The 19650-nt window shown below is 32.2% G+C and overlaps 1 protein-coding gene across 1 annotated transcript; it reads left to right on the top strand.

The window, feature by feature from the left end:
- The first annotated feature begins 4762 nt into the window (after nt 1–4762).
- On the top strand, nt 4763–6133 carry LOC121217295 (uncharacterized). The gene is made up of 4 exons (XM_041092817.1): nt 4763–4786; nt 4941–5092; nt 5564–5674; nt 5791–6133. Exons 1-4 carry the CDS (start codon nt 4763–4765, stop codon nt 6131–6133), a joined length of 630 nt encoding a protein of 209 aa, XP_040948751.1.
- Nucleotides 6134–19650: the final 13517 nt, after the last annotated feature.

The following is a 19650-nucleotide window of genomic DNA, read 5'->3' as shown; positions in this document are numbered from 1 at the left end:
CATAAAAGAAACAATGTAAGTAATGGAATTGTAAATCATGAGATATAATAAATTTTATGACATAAGGTCAGAATGATTTCAGGTTCCCCTGTTTTGACTTTGTAAAATAATAAAAAATTGGATAAAAATAATTAGGGGCTTAAATTTATATTTTTAAAATCCTTAATGAGCTTATTTTCAAAATAAACAAACGAGAACATTATCCAAATCTTGTACGATGAGATAATTAATTTTTAGTGAAGAAGGGTCAAAACTGTCAGACACCAAAATAGGGATGACTTTAAAGAATAAACTGTACTTATTGGCTAAATCAAAAATTTTGAAAATTTTATGGTAAGAAGATATGTGAGTCTAGTTTCATAATAATTTAGAATATCTTAATTCTAAGTTTCGTAGCTCAAGATATAAATAATTTAGTGACTATGACTCAAGTGGACAGCTTTGAATGAATATATAAATAAATGGTGAAATTACAGATAATGTTACATATAAACATGTTATATACATCACGGATGTGGAATGGAGAGGAGGAGGAAAATATATGATTATTCAACTAGCATGTGTTTTCATTAAAAATGGTTAATTTGCATGTTTTAGGTTCAGGGACTAAATTGAATAAAAGTAATATTTTAAGGGTAAATTTGTAAAAAATGTCAAAAAGTGACCAAATTGCATGAAATGAATTTTTTATTATTTAAATTAATGAATTGAAAGAAATATTAATTTAGATTAAGATTGGGTGGAAATTCGAGGAAAATGGAAAATTACCAAAATGTCCCTGAATTTTGGATTTTCTACAATTTAGCCCGATAAGTTCATGTAACTTGAATTATATTCTTAAATGCTTGAAATGTATGTTATTGATGTGAATATGATTTGAATGTTCATTGTATGATAATTGATGAAACATTGATATATTTGATAAAAAGGGGAAGAAATCCCGATTGAATGGAAGGAAAATTCGATGGATCTCTGGAAAGGAATTGACTGTAAAAAAAAAACTAGCCCGGATGGGTGATCCTATCTTGATATAACCCTCCCAAAGAATATGTGGAAAATGGATTTAGCCCGGATGGGTAGTCCAAATTAGGGTTTGAATTTAGCCTGAACTGGTAATTCAGATTGAAGCTCATTAGAGCAATTGTCATTGTAGGGGATTTAGCTTGAACTGGTAGTCCCGACAATACTCTATGAGTTTATATTACAGGGGATTTATCCTGGACTAGTAATCCCACTGTAAGGATAAGGTTCGCGGGAGTGTGCTCTCTAAAATGGAAATGTGTGCACATGAATATGAATTGACGGACCCTGAATTGTACACTAAAAGTGTACCTCAAAAAATCCATCGAATTTCCAAGAAATTCAACGGGATAAATATGGGAAAATAATAAGGGTAATAGAAAACATGGAATTGAATTATTATTGGAAATATAATATCGAATTTAATACTCAATTTGGATTGAACGCGGGATTGAGTACAATCGTTTTGTGGCAAAGGATGAATTGACGGATAAAACCATAACTGGGTTATGGCACTATGAATGTAAGACCATGATCGGACTATGGCAGTGTTTATATGTGCGAGACCATAGTTGGAATATGGCACCAAAGAACGATGTACTCATATCCGTAATTCGTTCTTCGATTAAGAAAAAAACGGTAAAAGACTTATGTGATTGAATTGAAAGATATATAGAATATTATTGGTATTGATCTGAAATAAATGTAACCATTGATATTTAAATGATATAACGGGTAACGTTCTGAAGTGAGATAACATGACTTTGAAATGAACTATTACTGGGATGTAAGAAATTCATGAAAATGATGGTACATGAAATATCGAAATAATGAAATGAATGATATATGTCTATGAAGAAACGACAAGAGAATAATATGTATCATGACATGTAAATGTATGATTATCTTTAATATGTTGATACAAGAAAATTATGCATGATGAGTTTATATGTAATGTGTGCAAGTACACTAACCAGTATTCTTGCTTGATGCTTAGGCAAGTGCCAAGCTATTGGTTGAATGGTATTATGATTATTTATATAATGCATTGAATTGGAAAGTATTTAAGTGAAAATATGCTAGCGCTCACTAAAAAGTGGTAAGGTTTAGATTATGCAATTTCTTATGAAATGACTTATCATGTAATCAATTCGAAAAAGACTTTGGTTAAATGCATTAGCTTGTGACTGTGGTTGAATGATATGTTTATGCCTTGTGTGTCACGCATATGGAATAAGCGTGGAAAGTAAAGAAATGCAAATGAAAATAAAGAAATTATGAAGAGTTAAAGTTATATAAAATCTAACTAAGCTTGGGATAATATGTTTAGGTGATACTGTGGATTTATTCACCTCGTGAGTTGATGAATATAGCTTCATGAGTATTATGGTATTAATATTGGATTATTCTTGATATGTATAGATTTCATATTTTAGATGAACTAATATGATTAAAGATTACACGAGCTTACTAAGCATTCATTGCTTACGTATTTGTTTTTATTTACCCTACAATTTATAGAAAGCTCAATTGGGTTGAAAGCTTGTTAGAGATATATTACACTATCCATTGGTCTAATCGGTAATTTTGAATGATTTGATTCTGGTTATAATGGCATGTATAAGTTAATTTGGCCAACATTGGCTCATTAATGTTTTAATTTTGATTGGTTTCAAATATGAATGCTAGATAAAAATAAAATACCTGATAATTAATTTGAAAACTTTGGTAATGTTCCATAACCCTGTTTCGGTGATGGATCCAGGTTAAGAGTGTTACATCGAAACTCGAATTACTTATTCGAATTGACTCGAATTATTCAAATAACTCAATTCGATTAACTCAAAATTAAAAAAAATTGATTTTTCCAAATCGAATTGAGTTTTGTTCACATCTATTTATGGATGTCAAGTTTATTGTGAAATATTTAAATTTTAAACAATATATTTTAATTTAATTTTAAATATATAGAGTTGGTACCAATATTTTTTATTTAAGTGTGATTGTCCACCCCAAAAGTAAAAACATATTATTTTAATAAAATTTTAAATTAAATCAAAATTTATTAAAAATATAATTTTTAGTCTACAAAACAAAATTTGAATTCGGGTGTAATTTCCAGGAAGATATCAACATCCTTATGATGCTTGATAACAAAATGGTACCATTAGTCATATGTTATCCTTAATTTTTACCAAATTAATTTTTGAGTGTCGTCGTGCCATTAGTTGCACCAGTATGTATAATTGGCCACCCCATAAAAATATCGGTATTCTAGGAGAAAAAGAAAAAAAGGAAAAATTTATTTTAATGGGTGTCGTCGTTGTCATTGGTGGTACTAGTGTTTTTTTAAACGTGTCAAAGCTTTTGTAAAAAGCTTTTTTTGTGTTGTCGTTCTCCTTAACGACACCCATTAAAAAAATAATGTTTTAAAAAAATAGAATTTTTTTTTGGTATTGCCATTGCCATTGGCGTCACCGGTGTATTTTTTTGTTAGAAAGTTTGATTTTTTTTTTGTGTCATTTTTCTCATTGGCAGCACCAAGCTATTTCTTTTCCATTAAAATTTTTTGTCGCCACCAAGCTCTTTGCCAGCACCAATCCCCCTAGATTTGCCTCTGATATGTCCATTAACAATTATTCAAATTTTTAAAATTAAAATTATTAAAAATATATATTTTAATAAGATTAATAAATTTTAATTTATAAAAATAATTTATTATATAATTTTTGAATTTTAAAAATTAATTAATTATTAATTTGACATCCATGTGGCATTTCACTTGTATGTCAATCAACAAAGTTAACATATGTTAATTTTTTCATCCATTTTAGGTGATTTGACAAACAAAATGCAAGTTTAATGGTTAAAAGAAGTAAAAATTAAATGAATGACTAATTTTTTTTTTTAAATTAGAATGTCAAATAAGTCATTTTACCTTTCAAAAAGTACTACAACTCCCATAGATATTAGATACATTCATCTTCGTCTCTTCTCACTTCAATGTGATTTTTATTAATAATTTCTAATCTTTTTAAAGATAAACAAATATTTAAACATAATTTTAATTGAAAATAAATTCTAAACATAAAATATAAGTGTTTTTCTATAATGCATTTTTACTTTTTTACTCTTTTAATAATTATACGTATATAAAATAAAATGATAAATTTATATAGCAATTATCATCTTATTTTTCCTTAAAATATTTTTAAAAAAAGCTTAAATAAATTTTGAGATAAATAATTTATTTGAGGTAAAAAGAAAATGAACAATAATTAACTTAAACATAAATAAATGTTAAAATATGTTGTTAGTCCCTATATTTTTATAAAATTTGAGATTTAGGCCATATACTTAAAAAGTTAAAAAATCAATTCTCCTACATTTTTAACTTAAAAAAATTTAGTTCAATCATTATTATTATTGGTAATTTATATTAAAACTTGTCAACTTGACATGTTTATTTTCTATCAAACGTATGTTACATTTGTCAAAAAAAAACATATCATTATTGGTAATTTAGTTCAATTTCTATTTAATAAATATATTGTAAAAAAAATACTAATTTGTCAAAAGAAAATGAGTTTTGCAAAAATTGCTTTTCTCAAGACTCATTTTCTATTTTTCTCTTCAAAATCGACATATCTCCTTAAATTTGAAAATTTTCAAGCTAACCCCCTAATTTGTTTTTCGACCTTTTTGCCTAATTTTTCCAAAATAGAAGATAAGTTTATTAACAATGGGATATCCTTTTCCAAACCAAGTAAATCCACGAGTTTTGCTTATTAATCCAGGAGATACCGAACATTATTTTAAAATTTTAATTCATTAAGAAATAAAAGTATTTTTATTATATATGTAATTAATTAAATTCAACTTATGTTTTGGTTGCTTATTCGATTCTTCTGTTTCTACAGTCTTTAAAGAAGGAAGCTGACCAATTGAAAGCCAGACTCAGAAACACCGAGGCGATCACTAAGGCAGCTAAGAGAAAATACTATGAGGAAACCGACAAGTTAAGCGAATTGCAATACCAGTTCAAAGCTGCAAATGACATCCAACAAGAAGCGTATGCACAGTTGCAATGTTTGAAGAAACAATCACATGAGAAAGTACTTTTAAATTCTGTAAGCTTAGAGTGAATGAACATAATCGTGTTGGACACATAATCCTATCCGAGACTCATAGACAAACCTGCATTTTCGTTCTGGTTCTGATTCAATACATTGCTCTTCGAAACTGATAAACTAAGATAAAGATATGCCGACGCTACTCTTGTTTGAATGTTGCAGATCAAACACTTTCGGCAGCACATGGATGATTTAAATAAAGCGAATGAGTTGGCTTGAAAAGGGGATAAAGTGGCACTCCAAAGTTTTTGTATTAACCAGATGAGGTCGTGCATTTGTTTTATTTCCTCCAAATCAAGAATTTTGTACAATATTTTATCTAAACAGTTGATGGCTCAGGTGGAGAAATTTACGGACTTATGGAATAGCAACGATGAATTCCGAAAAGAATATGTTAGATGCAATTGAAGGAGCACACTTTGGAGACTGAGGACATTAGATGGCCGTGCACTTGGTCCTGGTGAAGTGCCTCCTGTAATTCCTCGAGCACTAAATGGAAGAGCGTTCGTGGATCATACAATGTCTGGCTTAACTTTGAAAGATTGAACGCAAGAGGAAGTGGCGGTGGGAAAAACTGAAAAGGTACTTGCGGAAAAGGTTGTGGAGCAAAAGAAGTATATGCAATCTGCTCCTACAGAAAGAGAACAGAGGAGGAATTGAGTAAGGAAGAGGAAGCGGCTAAAGCTAAGGAAGCACTAGAAAGGAAGAGGCGAAAGGCGGAGAAGGCCAAAGCTCGAGAGGCTAAACAAGATGCGAATGAAGCCGTCGCTAAACCACCACAAAACTCCCAGCACGGCCAACATAGGAAGAAAACCTCAACAGAGGAGAACTGTCGAAGAAGGCTCCATCAACACCAATACCCGCCGCTGACGTCGCCGGTGGCGGGCATCTCATCTGGGTTTGACAAAAATTTTAACGTCTCCTTAGAGATTCGAACTCTCGCGGGAAAATCCCATGTACTTAGCAGGCATACGCCTTAACCACTCAGCCAAACAACACTGATTTATCAACTAAAATTAAGATTAGAATAACAAATAATCTGAGATGCTGTCCAAGCTAAATAGCTGAAGCTGCGTGTGGGAAGAATAGATGATCACTTATTATTCAGCCAATAATATAAAGATTTAGTTCTAATATAATAATATTATCTACCAATAAATGAGAAAAGGGCAGTCGACCACGGGGTTGGAGGATGGGGCCGAGGTCGGGATGAGAGGTGGATGTCCAAGGTTATTTTTATGTTCTTAATGGTTTATTATGATTTTGGAATTTTAGAATTTTGTTGGATGTTATCCTTATTTTATTGGTTTTATTTGGGTCTGAATTGTTGAAGTATTGATGTTGTTTTGGGTTATAAGTATGGTCAATTGGATGTTAGATATTGTGTTGAGGATGTACGTTGAAAAGGAAAATGTTAGAGCACGAATGTTGCCCTGTTTTTCTGTATTTTTGTCAATTTGTACAACGTTCTCGATATTCAAATTATAAGTATCGATATCTCAATGTTGGAATGATAGTGCAGGAAAATAGTAGCTTAATTTTGTATCAATACCTTTTCACGAGTATCGATACTCAAGGTAAAAATATCGATACATGTGCTTGAGTATCGATAAAATTAATGTTTGGATTCAAGATTTGACAAAATGCTAAGTTGGTATCGTTTTTCTTGTTAGTATCGATACTCATTTTCCAAAATATCCATACCTTAGTTTGTGTATCGATACCTAAGTTGATTTCTTTGAAATTTTGCTCAATGGTCCCTAAACACGTATTAAACTGTGTCTGAGGTTGTATAATTGTTTTGCCGCAAACACCTCTGTAAATGTTGTAAATTGTCATAAAACCGATCTTGCTTGAAACTATGTATACATGTGATAAAGTTTCAATAGTGATATAGCATCATGTAACTCGAGTCCGGAGACCAGATCAGGTGAGGGGTGTTATATTAACCATCCAGTGGGTTGAATAAAATCTTAAATTCATTCATAAAATTATAATAATTGAAGAAATTAATTTTTATTACACCTTAATTTATCATATAAATTCAGTTCAACAATTTCTAAATTTCTAAATTTAATTATGATAATCATTTATTTATATGGTTTATTTTTTGAGGAATTGATTACCTTTGAGATCTGAAACTAAAAATTTCACAATTATATAATTTTAATATTTCGAAAATGGAGTGATAATCATCACATTCACATAATTTTCTATTTATTTTTGTTTTATGACATTTTTTATGCATTCCTCACAATCTGTGATTTATTTTTTTCCATCATGAAGAAATTGAAAAAGTTAAACTAACAGCATGTTTGGTTGGGTGAATAGGAATGCATTCCCCTCAAATCAGTGGGCCCACCACCAAACCAACGTTTGGTTGGCTGTAATTGTAATACAGCCTTATTCCATTCAGCCTCTATTACATGAGAAGCTGTAATAGCCATTCCTTGCCTTCAGCACTGAATAGCTATTACATTCCACTCTCTTTTTCCCATTTTCCAAATTTTGCCCTCATTCATCTTCTCCTTCATCTGCCGTCAAACTCTCTACACAATTTCTGCCCTCAAACTCTCTTGCCATATTTCAGATATTCTCCTTCATCTTCTTTCTCTCCTTCTGTTCCCATATTTCAGGTAATTTTTAATTCAGATTCATATTTCTTGCCCGTCAAATAAAAATCCACCCGAATCACTTTTATTTTTTCCCTATTAAACAAAAAGCTCAAATCAAACCCCAAAATCCAGAATCCCACACCTTCTAAATCCCCAAAATGGGAAAAAAGAATAAAGAAGACATGAGGACACAGAAGAGGCCGATCCATGCGGTGTCGATGTGGGTGAGACAACAGCCGCCGAAGGTGAAGACTTTTTTGGCGGTGGTATCGGGGATGGCGGCATTGGTTCTTCTCCGAGTCATTGTAAATGACCACGACAACTTCTTTGTCGCCGCCGAGGCTGTCCGTTCTATCGGAATCTCTGCCCTCATCTATAAGCTCACCAAAGAGAAGACTTGTGCTGGTAATTCTAAAAAAAAAAAAAAGCTTCTTCTCTCTTGCCAGTTGATAAAAAATTCTATATTTTGTTATTGGAATTGTTTTCGATTAATTTGTAGCTTAAATTTAATACTTATTGAATGGATTTTTTGTAACGACCCAAAATCCGTGGGCACCGGAAAAGTGTGTTATCGGGCCTCCGTCTTAGTAAATTGAGTTCGAAAAAAATTATTAGAAATATTTACTAGACTAGTTGTGTGTTTAATTAGGTTTTAGATAGGTGAATTTAGCCTAATTAAGAGTAATTAGTAAAAAGGATTAAATTACAATAGAAGTGAAAGTTTAATTATAGATTAAAATAAAATAAGAGGGACTAAATAGGCAATTATACCAATTGCCAAAGTTGAGGCGGCATAAGTATAAAAATCTGAGATTTTTTATGTGTTAAAAAAAATGTTATTAAATTATTATTATTAACTAATGCATAAAAGGAATAAAGTAAAAAGAAAGAAACAAAGAAGAAAAGAAACATAATAGCTAGAAAAGAAGCAGAGAAAGAGACTAAAACAGAGGAAGGAAAGGGGAAAGAAAAATAAAAGGGAAAACTAGGGATTTGAAGCTTGAAGTTCAATAGCTAGCAAAGAACCAGAAACATCGGCACGGAAAGGAAAAGAGAAGATTATCGAGGAGTAAACGCAAGAATATCACGGTTTGTATTACTATAATTCAAGTTATTTATTATTAAATGTTAGATTTTAATCTATGAGGTTGGTAAATGGAATGTGAGGTAAGTATTATTATTATTATTATTATTATTATTATTATTATTATTATTATATGTGTGAATTTGTGAATTAATTATCGAATGAAAGGTGGAAAAATTATTGAAATGAAAATAAGAGAAATTGTGATTTAAATACCCTATTAACTAGTCGGGCTGAGTCGGATATAATTGGCATGCCATAGGATTTGGAAGAGTACGGGTTATCGGCTTTGCCGTCCAGGCACTTTATGTGTCGTATCTCAGGCACTATATGTGTCGTATCTCAGGCACTTTATGTGTCGTATCAGGCACCTCGTGTGTCGTTTCAGGCACTTATGTGTCGTATACTGATCAGGTACTATGTACCGTTTTAGGCACAATGTGCCGTACTGGTGTGTTTGGTTGGATCCGTGTATCCGTCAAAGTCCGAGTTTTGTTAATAGGGTAATTAATGAAATGATAAATCGAACGAGTTGATCGAATGAGCTACTGAAATGAAATGAAAAAGTTGAATTGTGAATTGAAATGTGAAATAAGATTGAAAAATGAACCTAAGGTTCATGATATGTTCAAATTCAAATTGTGGATATGTGATATTGATTGATGGATTGCTATTGTTGAGATATTGAATTTAAATTGTATATACAATTTATGCATTACATGTACATTATTGTTATAATTTGAATTATGGTAATACCATTGAGTATGAATTACTCAGCGTACGGTTGTTTCCGTGCACAGGTCGATAGAAGTTAAAGGTCCCGGTTCAGCATCCAGATCAATCCCGACTTCAGCATAATTTTGGTGATGTATGTTTTCTTTGGGTAATGTGGCATGTACATAGGTTGTGTATAAATGTTATTATGTTTTAATATGAATGGTTATTAAATTGTTAAGTATGAAAATCATGAAAGGGTAAAATTTTGCAAAGAATCAGAATTCAGGCAGCACAGTGACGTGGCTTTGAAAAATCACCTAGGATAGTATAAAATGAATTAGAGGGTGAATTATATATGAAATTAAATCTTGTTGAGTCTATTTTCATAGAAAAATAACGGTTTAACAAAAGGAATTTTATATTTTGAGATATGAGAATTTTAATGAGACAGGGTCAGATCTGTTTCTGGAGTCCCATGTTCCAAGTTTAGAAAATCATTATAAATTGTACAGAAAGAATTATGGGTCATAATTTATATTTCTAGATTCCTTAGCGAGTCTATTTTCAATAGAAACAAACTATAACCTTATATGAATTTTGTGTAATGAGATAATTGATTTTTAGTGCCAAGAGGTCAGAACTGTCAAGTAGTGAAACAGGAGAGATTTCAACTAATAAACTTTACTAATTGGATAAATAAAAAATTCTGGAAATTTTATGGTAAGAAGGTATATGAGTCTAGTTTCAGGGAAAATTTACGGATTTTAATTTCGATTTTCCTAACTCGAGATATAATTAAATTAGTGACAGTCGCGCAGATTGACAGTTTTGCTGTGAACAGTGAATTAAATTTTAAAAGTAAATTTTTATGCTCCGAATTGGTAAGTTAAAATTTGATGACATCTCGTACTCGATTCCGTTGATGGTCTCGGGTAACGGGTGTTATATTTAGTGAAATTTATATGCATTTAGGAATGATTCCAATATGTTGGTTATTTACATAAGAAAAAAAATTGCAAATTGTTTGATATGTCCGGTAATGCCTCGTAACCCTGTTCCGGCGACGGTTTGGGGTTAGGGGGTGTTACATTTTTTTTCTTAATTTTGTAGTTTCAAGAACTCATTAAGGTAATGGCTAAATAGCAAAATTTTAAAGAGTTTGATTTGCTGACTTTGTGCCGATTGTGTTTTTTTTTTTTTTTTGCTATATAGTTGTTTTTAGGTTGAATTTCCGGCTTGATTTCTTGTTTCTTTCGATTTAAGGTATCCGTTTCTTGCTATTCTTCTCCATGAATGAAGTATGGGTAGAATGTTGGTTGATAAAAAAAGGTAGCTTTTGGACCAAAAGAAGCTGTTCTTTCTCTCTTCTGACTTTCCTGCTATGTATAAAGTTTGGTTGTTGTTAAAATCCAGTATGCCTTTTGATATTGGCCTTTTCGTTTACACAAGATGGATGAATGAATTGATTAACCCTCAATTACTGGTTAAATATGTTTTGTTCTCTTTCTTCGTTTTTTTTCCATGTGTAGGTAGTCTTCTAACTGTCTATTGAGCTGTAACTTGTCTTCAGTTCTTCTTAGCACTTGTTTGTTTTAAATACCACTTTGAAAGTCACCTTATACCTCACCCTGCTAGTTTTGATTAATATATTTTATCTGGCAACCAATTGAACAAAAATTGTTGAAGGTATTTACATTTTTTGTATTGCTACGCATAGACACGTTTTAGCAATACAATTATATTCTTTGTTCCTTGAGTGGATTTATTCCTTTTTTTAACATATTGTAGAAGTCATATGGGTGTTTGAATTTGGATTCAGGTTGTCCCTTGTGCAGTACTAGCTCTGTGTATTCATCCAACAACTTCCCATAATCTATTGAATCGGATTTCCTGGGCATTCTGTGTATATCTGGAAGCCGTTTCAGTTTTACCTCAGTTGCGAGTGATGCAAAACACCAAGGTAAAAATTACTTAGATGGCAGATTTAATTTTATAAATAAGGTTTATAAGATCACCCTGTTTAACTCACTTTTTTGTGCTTATTATGTGTTTGCGTTGGGTGTTGCAAGGTAATAATATTATCCCGTCTAAATAAAACAATTACTTAAGATTTGCATTTCAACTTGAGGTATTATTCAAGTAAGGTAAATGAAAAGGGCCATACTTTGTTAACATTTCGTTTTTGACTCATATACCATGGTAGTCTCAAGTTCAACTCTGTTATAATTAATAATAACAAGAAGCATGTACAAATATGAATTCTCTCCTTTAAATGGATTCTGAATTCTTCAAACTCATGTACAAATATGAATTCTCTCCTTTAAATGGATTCTAAATAACCACTCGATGAATTCTCTACACTGTTGATTTTTCAAATATGCATGTTATGATTTTCAAGGACAAAGTTCTTTGTAGTTTGTGAACCTGGGACACAGCACATGGAGGCTCTCTTGAAAGTTGTTTATGAGCTCTACACAGATTATGTTTTGAAGAACCCCTTCTATGAGATGGAGATGCCCATACGATTCGAACTCTTTGACATCAACCTGACACAGGCAGTACAGAAGGATCGTGTTGCGCTTTTGGGGCGATAAGCTATCCTGGAACCTTTATCTTACCAAAATGTCACCATCTCTTATCTTCATCCGTACACTTTTGATGGAAGATTGCTATCAAGTTTGTATCAACCTGTGTTTTGGGATATCATCAAGCTCCTTTGTTTAGCTCATAAGTGCTGAATTATTTATAACATATGATGATTTCTGGAGTTGCTTCTTGCAATTAACATTTATAAAATTAATGAAAAAATCCTTTGAATTATTTGTTTGCTATTGTTTTTCAATCTTTATTTAGGAAGAAGTTACAGCAGGGGAGATCTTATGAATGAAACATTCATAGTGAATCATTTGCATTCATTCAAAAATTAAATTATATATATTATGATTTTAGTATTATATATTATGATTTTAGTAAATTTATATAAGAATATTTAATATTAATAATTTTATTAATTATATATTTGTATCTAATTATATTTAATAATAATTTTAAACTATATTTTGTAGTATTTATATTATGATTTTAGTAAATTCATATAAGAATATTTAATATTAAGAATTTTATTAAATTATATATTTTTATTAAATTATATTTAATAATAATTATTTTATATTATATTTTATATTATTATATATTATGATTTTAGTAAATTCATATAAGAATATTTAATATTAAGAATTTTATTAAATTATATATTTTATTAAATTATATTTAATAATAATTATGTTAAAATATGATTAAATTATTTATTATTGATATTAATAATCTTATTAAAATTTAATAACAATAACAATAACAATAATCTTTTACCTAAACAAATTTCTGCTAAGGGTATTTTAGTCATTTTAGTTTTTTCCCTTATGCTATTACACCTCCATTCCATTCAACCAAACACAAGAATATTATTACGCCTCTATTCCATTACATTCAACCAAACAATTGAATTGCTATTACGCCTCTATTCCATTACACCTCTATTCCAATACAGCGAGCCAAACGTGGCCTAAGGTTTTTAAAGTTAAGAGAGAAAAGAAAAAAAATCATTTTGGATTTTAATTACAGTTATTTTGGGAAGATTATATTCACTGATATAATAAAAACAAAGGTTAATTTTGTCTTCAATCCATAATCTGAGATAACGTAACGTTATTTTTTGTCTTTAATTACTGTTCAAGAATGTGAGAATGAGATAACCAAAATGTTAAAAAATTTAAACACCGAAATTTCATTCAAGAATGTAAAATTACAAACTATGATATAAGATTTAACTAACTAAACGTTCCCAAGTGTAATTAGAGCAACTAATTACAGAATAAAAATTGGATTAATTGCACAAATAATTGCAAATAATTACATACAAATCTAATTTTTTATGGCTTTTCACACTCCCATACATGATTTAAGTTTAAAATATTATTTTTTATATGGTAATAATAGTATTTTAATTTTATAGCATATATATTTTTTAAAAGGGCATATATTTTATTTTTAAGGATGGTTTGGGCTCTTATCTACTTAGCAAGCAATCCATATTTGCTGACCCAATTCTTGAGTTGGGTCAAGAGAATTTCCAAAGTCCAATAAGTCTTTAATTTGGTCCAAAGATGACCATATATCAACCCTCTTCTACATGGCTTATGTTGTGGAAATGCTACAACATTGAGCACCAAAAGGGTGAACTTCAAGATTGTCTATTCTTCCGGTGCATCAATTGTCTCAAAAACTGCAATCATGTGTTTTAGTGTATAAAATGATCAAATTAGCAAATTTATCTTAGTATTATTTAACAAGACAAAGTTGTCATAAAAATCCCAAAATTTGTTATTAAACACTTAAAATTTGCATGAATTACCAAGCTAGAAGTGCTAAAGATAACTCTATATGTTAGAGTTATCAGTTAGACAAGAGAGGCGACTGATGTGTTTTCACGTGACTAACTAAAAATACGATGAAGGTAAGCTTCCATATTTTTAATAAAATCAAAATTTCCATATTTTAAGCTTCTTTTTTTTCATTTTAGCTGAACAAAAAAGGATTGTGACAATTAAAAGAAAGACAAAAATCTTCATTGATGCTTTACGTCTCGCATTAGCTAAAGTATAGAAGAGGATAAATACAATACTTAGAACTATACATAACTCATTCAAACCATTGAATAAGTCGATAAATGCGCCTCAGAACGCTTCAACTTTTGAAACAAGAATCTGCCATATTTTAAAATAAGCCTCAAGATGTTTTTTTTTTTTTCATTTCAGCTGAACAAGAAAGGATAGTGACAATCAAAAGAAAGACAAAACTCTTCATTGATGCTTTACGTCTTGCATTAGCTGAAGTATAGAAGAGGATAAATACTATATTTAAAACTATACATAACTCACCCAAACCATTGAATAAGTCGATAAATGCTCCTCAGAACGCTTCAACTTTTGAAACAAGAATCTGCCATCCAAGATGAGAATTTTGTACCACTGCAATTCTTAATGATGAGTTGCTCAAAATTTTATAAATATTTAAAATATAGTTTATATATTCTAATTAAATTTTATAAATAATTATTATTTATTGCTTAAAAATATTTAAAATTTATAATTCATTTATTAAAATATTAACAACAAGTTATAATAATTTTTTAAATTCTTACTAAAATATAATAATATTAACTAATTTAAATATTATTTAAACGCATATTTGTTACTTGATAATAACATGTCTAAAATTGACATTTTATTTTTCAAAAGTATTTTTTGACAGCAATACTAAACAAATTTTAAATCAAACTTTTCAAAAGTACTTTTCCACCGCACTTTTCAAAAGCACTTTCCAATGCCATTATTTGGAAATGAAAGAGAATGAGGAAAAGAGTTGACCAATGCCATTATTTGGACAGAAGAACAAATGTCCGTAGTGCATGCTAGCAACAGCTAAGGTTGGGAAGAGAGGAAAAGAATAGGAAAAAAAGAAAGAAATAAAATTGAAATAGGAAAGAAAAAACAAGAAAGTGAAATAAAAAATAGGAGAAATTGGATAAAATGTCGAAATAAAAATAGAAGATAAGTTAATAAGGATGGAATATCCTTTTCCAAACCAAGTAAAGATATATTGAAAATAAGGAAAATGTTATAAGATTGAAGTTTAATGTGAAATTGTTCATCTTATTCTTCCCTATTGTATATAAGACGAGTAAAGTAAAAGAATAAAATAAACAATACACAAAGCTCACATTCTACAAAAACCCATGATCTAATGCTACTCCAACATTAAACCCCAAAGCCAAGAAACAAGTTTACAAACGTTTGAAACTACTGAAACACCACCCATACCCATTGAACTGTATGCCAATAACATCTCATCAACATTTATACTTTTGTCTTTGAAATTTTTAACAAGAAACAAGTTTACAAACCTCTGAAACACTAAATGAAAAATTCCACCCTTTTAACAAGAGAAGTGTCATCTTTTTTACTTTTCCTTCAAAGGATCTTTCTGAAACCTCACTTCCACCCCAACTTCGCTTTCAATCCCTGCAAACATCATTCAATAAATACCATCAATTTCAACAAGGGGTATGTGGGAAATCTTAGACCACTCTCGTCCTTTATCGCTTGAGCACTCTTTTTGCAGCAAAGGACACCTGTAAATTCTTAAATATCCAAGCGACAGAAGTACGTCTTTTTCCGGAAGAGATGTTAGCTTGGGACATTCACTGATTTCCAGTCTTTGAAGAGAGGCGAGGTCTTGAAAGCCCTCGGAGAACATGAATTCCAGGTTCTCAAATTCTGAAAGGAAGATACGGGTGAGAGAACGAGGCAGCATCATTCCAGTCCCTTCTTCTGGGAACGACACCACATTTGAGCATCCTCCACCTCCGATGGTCAATTCTTGAAGAGAGGTGAGTCTATTTAATCCCCATCCACAAGTGACCTATAAATCTTGGGTGCGTTTGAGATTGCAAGTGATGTGAGATTGGCAGGGAAACCCTCCCATGGAAATGATATGTCAGCCGAACAGTTGAACACCCTTAATCGTCGAAGGGAGGTGATTGGCCATGCACAATCACTAACTTTGAAAGCTCTGAAGCTGGTGCTGGGCAACCCACTTTCTTCAAAAGAAACCAAATTTGAACACCAATCCAACCAAATCTCCTGGAGATGGATGAGCTTGTCTGGTCCTCGTGGTAGAGATTTAATTCTAGAATCTGTAATATTAATAGATTCAAGACAAGCGCTTTCCTCAAACTCCTCGGCTATGTATTCCAACATTGTGACATCCCCAAATTCTCAAATGTTTAAGCGTTATGGGAAACTTGGTGTTTGAAAATAGGCAACTCAGCTTTGAGCAGACAGAAATATCGAGAAGTTGAAGCTGATTGCAAATATTTTTATGCCTCTTCGATGACAAAGACATTAGAGACGGACACTTATAGAAAGACAACTCCTCAAGAAGACAGAGGGTACTACTCATACTCTTATTATCTTCTTTTTCATCAACCAAATACTCCAAATTCTTACAGGAATCAATTGTCAGCTTTTTTAAATTAGGAGGTAAGTTATTCTCTGCAAAAGAAACCAAGCTTCGACAATTATAAATTACCATCACTGTAAGGAATGTGAGCTCATGTAAGACTTGTGGCAGTCTATTGAGCCTTTCACAGTCATATATCCGCAGAGATTCTGTTGCGCGGAAGCGTGTGAAAGAGTAAAATTATTGTACTAAAAAATCACACTAAGTTCAATTCCCATGAAAGAGAGGTGAATCACGAGGATCACTTAAGTACCAAGTCTTTCCTAGCCAGAATATCCCTCTATCGTAATTTAATAGCACAATAAATCATTACAATCACACTCACAAAATATGAACAATAAATAGTAAAAAACACCAGAATTTTAACGAGGTTCGGCAAATCTTGCCTACGTCCTTGGGCACTACCAAATATATTTCACTCCAAAAATACAAGTGAAACTTTACAAATAGGGAGAGAGAACAATGCCTTAAGTAGAGAATGGCAAATGTGGGATGATGAGAATGAGCAATGGTTGGCCTATTTATAGTTGAGATTCAAGGGCCACCTTGCAAAGTCACTATTCACTTAGGGACCAAAAATTGCTATTTTCCCATGCCCAACACTAAATAAATATTTGGTGCCCATAACTTTGACCTTTCCAAAGTATGGGTAGGTATGGGAAAGGTATGGGCAAGGTATGGGGTATGGGTATATTCTAATAATCTCCACCTTGAAGATTTGATTAGGATAATCTTATTTTCACACAATTCTTTCTGCTTTTGACAACAATACTTGATAGTGCCTTCTTCAACTGTTAAACTTGCAGGATATTAATCAAGTTCAAACAATGTTCGAACTTGGTTGCTGTTACCACCTTGGTCATCATATCTGCGGGATTATCTGCAGTCTTGATCTTCTGAAGACAAATTTTCCCCTCTTCAATAATTTCCCGCACAAAATGGAATCGTACGTCGATATGTTTTGTACGTGCATGATAGACTTGATTCTTTGCTAAATGAATAGCACTTTGACTATCACAATACACGTTAATATGCTCCTGAACCAACCCCAAGGTTTTAGCCATACCTTGTAACCAAACAGCCTCCTTTACAGCCTCTGTTACAGCCATGTACTCGGCTTCTGTGGTTGACAATGCAACTGTAGACTGTAGTGTAGACTTCCAACTTATTGGTCCTCCAGCAAGTGTAAACACATAACCGGTGGTTGATCTTCGCTTGTCTAAATCACCGGCATAGTCAGAATCAACGTACCCAATAACACCTTTACCAAGTGTACTATCCTGCTTGAACAGTAATCCAACATCCACGGTCTTCTGAATATACCGTAGAATCCATTTCACAGCTTGCCAATGTCCTTTTCCAGGATTATGCATATACCTGCTCACTATACTAACTGCCTGTGAAATATCGGGTCTTGTACACACCATTGCATACATCAAGCTACCCACTGCATTAGAATACGGAACTTGCAACATGTATTCTTGTTCCGTATTCGTTGAAGGAGATAGTTGTGCAGAAAGCTTGAAATGAGAAGCCAACGGGGTACTTACAGGTTTGGTCTGCTCGTTCATACCAAACTGCTGTAGTACTTTCTTCAAATACTGCTTCTGAGACAAGCTAACTCTGCCATGAGCTCTATCTCTACATATTTCCATGCCGAGAATCTTTTTAGCTTCTCCTAGATCTTTCATCTCAAACTCGAGATTGAGTTGAGTCTTCAATCTTTCAATCTCAACTTTGCTCTTAGATGCTATTAGCATATCATCAACATATAAAAGCAAGTATATGAAAGTTCCTTCTTGTAGCTTCTGAAAATACACGCAATGATCAAATTTACTTCTTGTGTACCTTTGCCCTTTCATGAACTGATCAAATCGCTTGTACCACTGCCTCGGAGATTGCTTCAATCCATAAAGCGACTTTGTCAGTTTGCAAATCCAATTTTCTTTTCCAGCAACCTTGAATCCATCTGGCTGAGTCATATAGATTTCCTCTTCCAAATCACCGTGTAAAAACGCGGTCTTCACATCAACTGAACTAGTTCAAGGTCATATTGCGCAACCAAGGCTAGCAAAATCCGAATAGACGAATGTTTCACAACTGGAGAAAACATTTCATTGTAGTCCATTCCTTCTTTCTGAGCGTAACCCTTTGCTACCAATCTAGCCTTGTATCGAATTTCATTTTTACCAGGAAATCCTTCCTTCTTTGCATATACCCATTTGCATCCAATTGCCTTCTTTCCCTTGGGCAGTCTCACCAACTCCCAAGTCCTATTTTTATGAAGAGACTGCATTTCTTCATTCATAGCTTGCTTCCACTTTACACCATCAGAGTTACTTATTACTTCTGTGTAAGTGGAAGGAACATCATCATCTGCAATTGGAAGTGCATAGGCCACCATATCGTCAAAGCGAGCAGGCTTACGAATCTCTCTTCTTGGCCTCCTATATGCAATTGAATCTTGTTGCTGTAGAAGTTCTTGGGTCGAAACTTCTTCATCATTTGTTCTTTCAATATTAGCTGGATCATCATTAACCTTTTCAAACTCCACCTGCTGCAAAGTACTACTGGTTTTGTCATCCTTTTGTGAATCCTCGTTCTTCATCATGGTTGATTCATCAAAAGTTACATCTCTACTGAAAACAATCTTCCTTGTATCAGGACACCAGAGACGGTATCCTTTTACACCACCAGTTATACCCATGAATAATGCTTTCTTTGCTCTTGGGTCTAACTTAGATTCTTTTACATGATAATATGCAGTGGAACCAAAAACATGTAAAGAATCATAATCAGTAGCAGGTTTACCAATCCACATCTCCATAGGAGTTTTTCCATTTATTGCAGCTGATGGCAATCGGTTAATTAGATGGCACGTATATGTAACTGCCTCAGCCCAAAATTCCTTGCCCAATCCAGCATTGGACAACATACATCGAACTTTCTCTAGTATAGTCCGATTCATGCGTTCTGCCACCCCATTTTGCTGTGGTGTATC

This window comes from Gossypium hirsutum, chromosome D05 (assembly GCF_007990345.1).
Source record: "Gossypium hirsutum isolate 1008001.06 chromosome D05, Gossypium_hirsutum_v2.1, whole genome shotgun sequence".
In the NCBI taxonomy this organism is placed as follows: domain Eukaryota; kingdom Viridiplantae; phylum Streptophyta; class Magnoliopsida; order Malvales; family Malvaceae; genus Gossypium; species Gossypium hirsutum.
Note: the sequence above shows the minus strand (reverse complement) of the source record. Positions and strands in the feature narration are given on the sequence as shown.